The sequence below is a fragment of the Neovison vison genome, chromosome 11 (genome assembly GCF_020171115.1).
Source record: "Neovison vison isolate M4711 chromosome 11, ASM_NN_V1, whole genome shotgun sequence".
NCBI lineage: Eukaryota > Metazoa > Chordata > Mammalia > Carnivora > Mustelidae > Neogale > Neogale vison.
The window spans coordinates 162,008,782-162,020,037 of NC_058101.1; the positions used below are offsets into that span (position 1 = coordinate 162,008,782).

General features: G+C 40.7%; 1 protein-coding gene across 1 annotated transcript; it reads right to left on the reverse strand.

Annotated features, from left to right (window-relative positions):
• Positions 1–6,844: 6,844 nt before the first annotated feature.
• LOC122919208 (axin interactor, dorsalization-associated protein-like) lies at positions 6,845–7,793 on the reverse strand. The gene is given in 2 exon segments (XM_044268096.1): positions 6,845–7,425; positions 7,428–7,793. Coding segments are annotated over 2 exon segments (876 nt in total). The 5' UTR covers positions 7,756–7,793; the 3' UTR covers positions 6,845–6,877.
• Between the last annotated feature and the right edge of the window lie 3,463 nt (positions 7,794–11,256).

The window sequence follows — 11,256 nt, forward strand, 5'->3', positions numbered from 1 at the left end:
ATGGTGTTGGGAAAATTGGACAGCCACGTGCAGAAAAATGAAATTGGACCATTTCCTTACACCACACACAAAAATAGATTCAAAATGGATGAAGGACCTCAATGTGAGAAAGGAATCCATCAAAATCCTTGAGGAGAACACAGGCAGCAACCTCTTCGACGTCAGCCGCAGCAACATCTTCCTAGGAACATCGCCAAAGGCAAGGGAAGCAAGGGCAAAAATGAACTTTTGGGATTTCATCAAAATCAAAAGCTTTTGCACAGCAAAGGAAACAGTTAACAAAACCAAAAGACAACTGACAGAATGGGAGAAGATATTTGCAAACGACATATCAGATAAAGGACTAGTGTCCAAAATCTATAAAGAACTTAACAAACTCAACACCCAAAGAACAAATAATCCAATCAAGAAATGGGCAGAGGACATGAACAGACGTTTCTGCAAAGAAGACATCCAGATGGCCAACAGACACATGAAAAAGTGCTCCATATCACTCGGCATCAGGGAAATACAAATCAAAACCACAATGAGATATCACCTCACACCAGTCAGAATGGCTAAAATCAACAAGTCAGGAAATGACAGATGCTGGAGAGGCTGCGGAGAAAGGGGAACCCTCCTATACTGTTGGTGGGAATGCAAGCTGGTGCAACCACTCTGGAAAACAGCATGGAGTTTCCTCAAAATGTTGAAAATAGAGCTGCCCTATGACCCAGCAATCGCACTACTGGGAATTTACCCTAAAGATACAAACGTAGTGATCCAAAGGGGCACGTGCACCCGAATGTTTATAGCAGCAATGTCCACAATAGCCAAACTATGGAAAGAACCTAGATGTCCATCAACAGATGAATGGATCAAGAAGATGTGGTATATATATACAATGGAATACTATGCAGCCATCAAAAGAAACGAAATCTTGCCATTTGCGACAACATGGATGGAACTAGAGCGTATCATGCTTAGCGAAATAAGTCAAGCGGAGAAAGACAACTATCATATGATCTCCCTGATATGAGGGAGTGGTAATGCAACATGGGGGCTTAAGTTGGTAGGAGAAGAATCCATGAAACAAGATGGGATAGGGAGGGAGACAAACCATAAGTGACTCTTAATCTCACGAAACAAACTGTGGGTTGTTGGGGGGAGGGGGGTTGGGAGAAGGGGGGAAGGTTATGGACATTGGGGAGGGTATGTGCTTTTGGGTAAATTGGAAGGGGAGATGAACCATGAGAGACTATGGACTCTGAAAAACAGTTTGAGGGGTTTGAAGTGGCGGGGGGGTGGGAGGTTGGGGTACCAGGTGGTGGGTATTATAGAGGGCACAGCTTGCATGGAGCACTGGGTGTGGTGAAAAAATAATGAATACTGTTTTTCTGAAAATAAATAAATTGGAAAAAAAAAGAATTGCACAAATAACCAATAGAATTGCAAGCAACAATAAATATTTAAGCCACTAAAAAAAAAAAAAAAAAAAAGGTGAACCATGAGAGACTATGGACTCTGAAAAACAATCTGAGGGGTTTGAAGTGGCGGGGGGGTGGGAGGTTGGGGTACCAGGTGGTGGGTATTATAGAGGGCACGGCTTGCATGGAGCACTGGGTGTGGTGAAAAAATAATGAATACTGTTTTTCTGAAAATAAATAAATTGGAAAAAAAAAAAAGAAATATTAACAGAATTGCTCTTCAGGATGAAGGAAATTGTACCAGAAGGTATTTGGACCTGCCTGAGACAATGAAGAGTAACCAAAATAGTAAATATGAATGATTTTTAAATTTATTAATTTATTTAAAGGATGCTTGACTGTTTGGAGCAAACAAATATTAACTGTATTGTAGGGTTTCCAACATATGGAGAAGTAAAATGTATGGCATTTTGGGGTCTAATAATAGTGTAATCTAAAATTTGTAATGACCATTTATTGCTTCTTACTTTTTATTTTTATTTTTTTAAAGATTTTGTTTATTTATTTGACAGAGAGAGAGATCACAAGTAGGCAGAGATGCAGGCACAGAGAGAGGGGGAAGCAGGCTCCCTGCTGAGTAGAAAGCCAGATGTGGGCCTTGATCTTAGGACCCTGGGATCATGACCTGAGCTGAAGGCAGAGGCTTAACCCACTGAGAAACCCAGCCCCCCTAAACACACTTTTAAAAAAGATTTTATTTACTTGACAGAGAAAGAGAGAAAGCGCTAGAGAACACAAGTGGGGGGAATAGCAGACGGAGCAGGAGACACAGGCTCCCCACTGAGCAGGGAGCCCAAAGTGGGGCTTGATCCCAGGACCTGAGCTGAAGGCAGATGCTTAACTAATTGAGCCACCCAGGATCCCCTACTCTATTTAACTTTTAGTTAAAGAATTAAATTCTCTTTACTTTTTTAAAAAAAGATTTTACTTATTTGAGAGAGAGAGAGCACAAGTAAGGGGAGCAGCAGGCAGAGGGTGAGAGAGAGGGAGAAGCAGCCCCTCACTGAGTGAGGAGTGTGATGTGGGGCTCAAAGCCAGGACCCTGGGATTATGACCCGAGCTGAAGGCAGACAATTAGCAAACTGAGCCATCCAGGTGCCTCAATTCTCTTTTCTTTTTAATTGAAGAGTTTTTTAGTTCTTTAAAAAAATTTGAATGTCTTCAACTGAAGAAGTGGTTGGATGACATGATTTACAAAAGCTCAATGATGTTTATTTTTTCTACTTTTTAGTCTTTTTCCTCTAATTGAATTATCATTTGAGAAGAATTTCTACCTGTCCTTTCTCCAGTGAGAAGCACGTAATCTGGTGTAACCCATGTTGTCTATATTCAACCAAATTTATGTGGGTCCAAGAAAATAGGGATGCTTGAGGTTTCACTCGCAGCCTCATATTGACGAAAGTCTGCTTTCACCTGACTTAATGGTTTCCCTAATTGAGCCACAGAGTGCAGAAATGATAGTTTTCCTCTTCTGAGAGCATCTTATGATCTCAGTGGCATTTGTGGCTTCCTGAATAATTAAGCTGGTACTAGGATTACATTTCTTACTGTAACCTGTAATTCCCCTGCGTTACCATTTTGTGGTCTCAAAATAGGTTATACTTCCTTTTCATATTTCTTTTTCCATCATGAGCCCCCAACAACTTTTGAAATTAGCCTCTACTTGAACCTGGTGATTCCTGCAACTCAGGGAACACCCTGGGTCCATCCTCAGATGTCTTTTTCGGTACCTTTCACTTTGTCAACTCCCTGCTTCTGAAGATTTTAACATGGTTGATCTGGTTCTCTCTCTCTTTCTTACTTTCATTCTGTTTCTGTCTGATTCTTGCTCTCTCACATTTGCTTTCTCCCGGCCATGAAGGGGGCATAATACTATTCCTAATTCCCCTCAGCATAGGTGAGACAATGACTACGATTTTTAAGAAGACCTTACTGAAGTCTTGGGCAATAGAAATGCAATATGAAGGTGCTTTAAGTGAACAATAAGGCACAAGAGAAAATCTGATATGAAGTTCTTATCAGCCTCTTACTTAGCCCTAGGCCTGCTTTCACTTGGAAGGGGCACAGTTACCTCCATACTTGGGAATGCCCCAAACATTTGTATTCCTTGGAGTCCTGCTCTCCTCTTCTCTGGAGTAGTTTATTATTATTATTATCATCATTATTATTATGTTAAGATTATTATTTATGTTTTCATTGTGTGTCAAAACTTATTTAGACTTAACTAGGAGTCATGTGTTTATTTTCTACCATTTTTTCTCCCTCAAGACCAATTATCCTCTTTTCAAATAATTTTTTTTTTCCTTTCTGCTTTTGTTTTTGCTGGAATATTTCCTAAGTCATTCTTTTAAGGATGGTATATGAATGGTCAATTTCTAAATCTCTATAAATCTGAAACCATCATTATTTCTCCCTGATTGAATGTTAATTTGACTGAGTCTAAGATTTTAGCTTCATGTAATGTTCCTTAAGAAATAAGACAGTCACTCCAGTGTCTTCTGGCATTCAGTGTTACTGTATGGATACCACACGATAGCCTGTTTCTTACTGGCATATTTGTTTGCTTTTTTTCTTTGTTTTTTTTGCCCTCTGTATCTTTTGGGTTTAGAAATTTTATTTCTATGTATCTAATTATGAGGCATCAGCCCTTTTAAATTAATTGCTTGGCATCCTTTGAAATATGCTTCTCTTTGGCTTTGAGAAATTTTATTCTAGAAGATGTTTAATTATCTCTTTTCTTCCAACATTTCTATTCTTCTATTTTAGATTCCCCTTAGGTGAAATCTGGAACTTCATTTCTCTTTTATGTCATTTAACTTTTTGGTCATACTTCACCTATGTTAGCTGTTTTTGCTTTGCTCTTGGAATATTCCTCAACTCAGTCATTCAGTTTACTAATTTATTCTTCAGCTGTGTGTCTGTTATGCTATTCAGCCCCTTTGTACATGTTTTAATCCTTTTTATTTGCCACCAATATATTTTTTTAAAGTTTGAAAATCATATTTTTAAAATCTTTTTTTTTAAGGTCAGTCTCTTCAAGACACAAAATGATGAGGTTAATATAATTGCTAATGTTAGATAGTAATGAAATAGGCGACACCTGCTAGCAAAGATAATCAAGTTGCAAAGATAAATCAGACCTATTTTAATGCCAAAGTCAGTCCTTTTTTACCTTGGTGTTTGTCCTGTATCTCCTGTTCCCAGGAGTCCGCAAGGTGCAGAGCAGGTCTGGTGCTGCTCCCTTGAGCAGTGGACACCGCCTCTCCACACCTCCCAGGACCCTGTGGCCACAGCAGAGCCGGGGCAGCCTCCCTGTCCCAGCTGCTTCACGGGGCTTCTGCAGCTCCTCGTGTGTCTAGTCTTAGTTGCTAAAATCATCTCATTGATGAAGTGGCAGCGTTTTGGCCCGAGAGCATTTCTACTACAGTTCTTATCCAGTAGCTGCTATTTTTCATTAGACAGTAAAAAATAATTTGTGGGAAGTACAGTATTCTGTGTCTACTGCTTCCAGATGATCGCTTGTCACCCCATTCAGGTCTGAATTAAAGCTACGCTAATGACCCAGCATTCCAGTCAAGCTGCTTTAATACTGCGGAAAGGCATTGCAGTTCATACAAGCCATACTTATGTGAGCGACAGCTGGTGCTTCTTCATATAAATTATCACTGACATACATGTCTTAAGCTCTATGAGAAAAGAGAAAGACCAACAGATCAATTTTGCTACATTTTAATAGTAGGTACTTTAAGGGATTATTTTTTAGGTCTCGTCAGCAACATCAAACAGAAGGTACTGAGTACTCCACAGGGTACAGAGTGCTGCCAAGCACCTTAGAACGTATACAGGACTTGGAGAAAATGTGGTTCTTGCCCCCTTGAGGAGCTGACAACTAAGTCTAAGGGTTGAGTGAACAACAAGGTAATTTATTAAGGCAAATTCTTCATCCCCTTGAGCTATTGTGGACTGAATCATTTTTGGAATTAATCTAATTAATACAAGAGACAAGACTTAAATTTGGTTGAGAATTCTTTCAGGCTCTAAGTTTTTAACATCTTAAACAGAACTGACAGACAACCGGAAGTAAAGACCAGCTTTCTTGAAGTGCAAGGGCTAGAACTCCTCACTGCGGCTGTTTCAAAAAGCACACATTGAACTGTAGGACTGGGGTTATTACACTAGTTTAAAAAGAGGCCAAGTACTGGCGCTGCGTTCCCCTCGTGCTAGCATCATCGGTCATTCAACATAGTGAATGTTAAACGTGTGGGTCTGTATCTAACCCACAGAGAGCCCGCCCCCAATGTTAATGTCCTGTGTGTCACACAGCCCCCTTGAGTATCCTCTGAAAGTTTTATTTATGGCCCATTAAGTCAAAAGTACTGTAAATAGTCAAATTATAATAAGCTAATGACCTGCATATTTCCATATGGATGAAAGTCAATATATCTACATAGGAAAGAAATGGCAATCCTGTCTACCTATATGAAAACAACTAGAGTAGCTCCAGATTTTGCATACTCACCACTCCGAGAGGTATGCAGACTGTAAGGGTTCACGATCAGTTGTCAGAAAAACAGCAGTTAGCCTGCGGCATCTCACTAGCATCTGACTCAGTGTAGCTTACATGATTTAGAAGACGTTAGAAAGCCATCTAGAAGTCTAATTATTTCGACATGGTTCCATCATTAACCCTAGAACCACTATCAGAAAGAAGAATAATGTGACTTAGAAGAAAAGCTAATCAACGGACTACAAATGTGCTCTTTCAGAAAAACAATCTGGTCATCAGGAAAAATCACAGCTACAGCCTGGGAACCCTCCCGGACTGATCTGGCCAAGGCACATGATTTCTAACCAGGAAAACTATGAGATCAGGGTGAATTTAGGCTTCCTCGGAGGAGCAGCCTATCCTTTTCCAGACTGACCTCCATGGGCAGAATTAGCGGTCCAATTCCTCCTCTCAGAACAGTTTCATACTCTCCTACTCCCATCAGCCCAAAGTTTGGCATTAACTCAAAAAACCGAAAAAGCATACTGGAGCAAAAGTGAACGGATGTGTAAACTCTAGCACATTCTTATTGCTGTATTAATTTTTGAAGACGAGAAGATCCTACCCACAGCAGTGTTGTTCCAGGAATCAGGGTAGGAACAGTGGTGAGTTAGAAAAGAGACTATGAATTGCACAAATACTATAAAGGTAAAAACATGTTTCAAAACTACAATAAGCCCGTATCCAAAGGAGTTGTCTAGGTCAGTGGAGTGCTGGGCTGTGAATCCCACGGGCTCGCTCTGGCCTGCCGGCGCCCGTGTGGCCCGCCTCCTGCCCGGTGGAGGGGGGGATACGCTGCGCGGAGCTGGGCTGGTTGCTACTGCGTGGGAGAATTCACAGACGTTCCCGGTGACTCATGTCGGGATCATTCCTTGTGCAAAGTCTGATGTAGATGAAGATAAAGTGGTTTCTTGGTCAGTAACTGCAATTTCTTTCTTTTAAAGTCAGTGGGTTTCTTGTATAGCTCTATTACAATTGGCCCGGCTTTAATTTCATCCATCTCCATGAAAGCAAAGCACTTGGTGCTGGTGAACCTTTTTTTCGGCTTGTAGTGTTTGAATTCAAAGAAGATAGCTGCACCTTTGGTTAATTTTTCAACATGCTTCTGGAGCTCAATGTCCACATTAAAATGAACATATGTATCTTCTTTTCTTGAAGCCACAGGAGTATCTTGCACAGGAGTTAAATCTATGCCATTCAGATCCTTTACGCTAACTGTGATGTAGGGATCTATGCACTGTCCCGCATCCTTCAGACCGATTTTCTCAATTCGGATGGTGAGTGATGTCAGTCCTGGCTCTGACGGCAGCCTGGGTAGTAAAGTGCCGGGAACTCTAGCAGGAAAGGAATCAGGAGACCCTGCTCTGGCATCACCCTCTTCGAATTCCAAATTCTCCTCTTCACCAGGTGCTAAAATGGGAATTCCTTAATATACGTAAGAATATTCTTTAGGATTGGTTCTAGCTTCTTCAGGTCCTCCAGTTTAAATTCTTCTTGAGACTGTGTGGACTGTAAAGCTGCACTTCGTAATTCCAAGCATGTTGCAATTTTGCCTATGGTTTTCTTCTGTTCTTCTGTGAATTCGGAATTATTGTGTTGAGCTTGGGCCTCTTTTTGTAGATGTCTTGCTAATATCTGATACTCGTCTATCGCCTCCACCAGCTGGCCCCAAGAGTCAAAGTCGGCGCCTCTCCTAAAACTGGCGCCCCAGCGCTGCAGCAGACTCCGGGTCACCTCCGACATGGCCGGTGCCCACCCTGTCCCCTCCCGCCCCTACCCCAGCGAGGCCGGGCTCTAGCGCGCCATCCTCCCCGGGCCTGGCCCCGACATTAACAGGGCCAGGAGGAACCGCTACGGCCACCACCGCCACCCACCGAGGAGCCGCCCCTAAAATCATTTTTAAATTTATTTTCAGCATAACAGTATTCATTGTTTTTGTACCACACCCAGTGCTCCATGTAATCCGTGCCCTCTCTAATACCCACCACCTAGATCCCCAACCTCCCACCCACCCTCCATTACTTCAAACCCCTCGGATTGTTTTTCAGAGTCCATAGTCTCTCATGGTTCACCTCCCCTTCCAATTTCCCCCAACTCCCTTCTCCTAACTCCCCATGTCCTCCATGCTATTTGTTATGCTCCACCAATAAGTGAAACCATATGATAATTGACTCTCTCTGCTTGACTTATTTCATTCAGCATAATCTCTTCCAGTCCCATCCATGTTGCTACAAAAGTTGGGTATTCATCCTTTCTGATGGAGGCATAATACTCCATAGTGTATATGGACCACATCTTCCTTATCCATTCGTCCGTTGAAGGGCATCTTGGTTCTTTCCACAGTTTGGCTACCGTGGCCATTGCTGCTATAAACATTGGGGTACAGATGGCCCTTCTTTTCATGACATCTCTATCTTTGGGGTAAATACCCAGGAGTGCAATTGCAGGGTCATAGGGAAGCTCTATTTTTAATTTCTTGAGGAATCTTCACACTGTTCTCCAAAGAGGCTGCACCAACTTGCATTCCCACCAACAGTGTAAGAGGGCTCCCCTTTCTCCACATCCCCACCAACACATGTTGTTTCCTGTCTTGCTAATTTTGGCCATTCTAACTTTCCAAGATCTCTAGTTTCTTTTCTCGGGTTTGTTCTCCCAAATATGAAGTTGTCAATCATACCTACCAAGGGTATTTTATCTGCTGAATTGACTTTCCTCTAGTTCCGCAAGTTGTTGAAGCCGGTGACTCTAATTCATAGTGCTGTTTTTGGTGAAAATGGTGGTGAATGCTGGTTGTATGTTTATCTTTTTGTTTGGTAACACCTGTTTGCTCATCCAAGGATGGAATTTGGGTTATAGGATGTTATTTATAGTGATTATTTCAGAAGGGTGTTATTATTATTCTAGTTGAATACATTAGTATCTTGTTTTTCTAATGCAGGGGCTTGTATTTCCTTTATATGTTGTGCAGTAGGGCACTGCCCAGATTTTCCAACCACATTTTAGTTGCTGCTTTGGTGAGAGAATCAATACCTTTGTTACCAGGCGTTCAGCACAAGCCCAGGTCAAGGTAGGAATCACACTCCTTGCTAACCCTCCTCTAGAACTTCTGTCTCCAATTGCTCCCATCTCCACACTTGCTTCTGGTATATGTTTTTAGCAATAGTTTTCTTTGTCAATATGGTCCTATGTCTGATTTCTTTTCTTTTCCCCAAAGAAATTTACATGATTTCTACTTCACTGATGGCACTTTTTTTTCCCCTGGTATTATAAGTTTCTTATTTTTATAGGTATACATTTTATTCTATGTCTAAGAATTTAAGATTGGGGGGAATTGGTTTTTGTGTTCAGTGTAGTTCACTATTTTACTCTTTTGCTCAAACCCCTCCAAAGGTTTCTCATCTCTGAATAGTAAACATTTCAATTCCTACTCATAGTCTATTTGATCTTTCATGATGGGTCCCTCACCTATATTTCTGACTTCATTTTTCTACCAATCTTTCATCAGTTCATTCTGTTATAGCCTTTTTGTCCTTGTTTCTGGTTTACCAAAAAACCTATCCTCCTTTGTAGAACTTTTACTGAGCATTTGCTGCTTCCTCTCTGCCTAGAATGCTCTCCCCCTGGAGCTGCATGTGTCCTTCAGAATTTTGACAGTTGCCTCCGAAACATCACTTTATCAGAGAGGACAGTCCTTACTACCTCTTAAAATATAGCACTCCTTTCTTCTCACACCCATAATTTTCTTTCCTTCTTATCCTCCTTACTTTTCTTTATAGCACTATCACCTTCGGTCACATTATTCTATTATTAGTATTATTATTTTCATCTCCACCACTAGAATGATAGCTCCAAAAGGGCACTCACTTCTGTGGCCCAGCACCCACTACGGTCTGTCATACACAAAACTTTCAATAAATATTTGCTGGATAAATAAATAAAAGCTATCTTGATCTAACCTTCCTGACCCACAGGCAAAGGAAACATCAATTCCTTTCCTGAGAATATTTCCATCCCATAGGACACAGCTTGATTATCACAGTAGCTTGTGATATTCTGATCTGAGTATTACTTATCATGGAGATCTAGGTGGCCAGTACAGTTTGTTTTTTGCCCAGCCAGTGATTTTTCATGCTCTTTTTCTGCTCTGAGAGGAGGAAAACAGCCCTGGTTGGCCTTCCTTTGTAGCTCAGCTTTAGCTCCAAATCTCCTGTTAGTCATGACCTGGATAAGGACACACATGAATCTTTTATAAACAAAAATATAATTTTTGTACCAAGTCTAAACCAGGTTTATAGATCAGAAAGTATCTAATCAGTAGGGGAAATCACTAATGTAATCAATTTACTTTACTAAAGAGAAAACTTTGTGTATCGATATGAGATTTCTGTTTTGAGACTGTTTTTCTGCATTCAGGAAATCTTCCTTGAAACAATGGTGTAGCACCTTTCTCATACCTTCTCAACTAAATCAGATTCTCAAGGCAGTTGTTTCCTTTTCCAGGGGAAGATGTCCCAGGGACAAATCTTAATCCTATAAGGCAGAAACTATTTACAAACCTTCCAAATGGCAGTTGCACCCATTAAAGAAAAAAAAAAAAGACATTGGGAATGAAAATTCTTAACATCTCTAGCATATTGGGTACTTTATTAAATTAGGTAATAAATATTTATTGGCAAATTGTTTTCCAGTTAGCTGCTTCTATAGATCTTTTGAGGTTTTCAACTCAAAATATCTATAAAGACAAGCTGGAAATGAGAACACACAGTGCTCAAAATAAGTGTAATATACTAATTTCATAGACTACAAGACTGATAAAACTGGATTAAGAAAAAAAAAGAACCACAAACCAAAACAACAACTTGGGATCCTCATCATGAAAAACAGAGAGTCTGGGCTAATGCAGAGGTACTTCCTACCCTCATCCACATTGTCTGTCCTCTCATTCAGCCTTAATGACTTGTACCAGGGATAAAATAATTATTATGCTATTCCCACGTTCTGATCCCAGAGTCTCAGACAATTATTATGCTATTCCCACGTTCTGATCCCAGAGTCTCAACTCATCTACGGGATAGATGACACCGTAGTTTATAAAAGGTGTACCTAAGTAAAAGCCCTTCAGAAACGAGAAACTTGACTTGGAATGAAACATATCCATTCGCCCTCCAGGGATGGTTGATGAATGTACTCAACAGTTGGTGAATTGAGGGATAAAGAACGCAAAGACCAATTGAAATAGTGTCT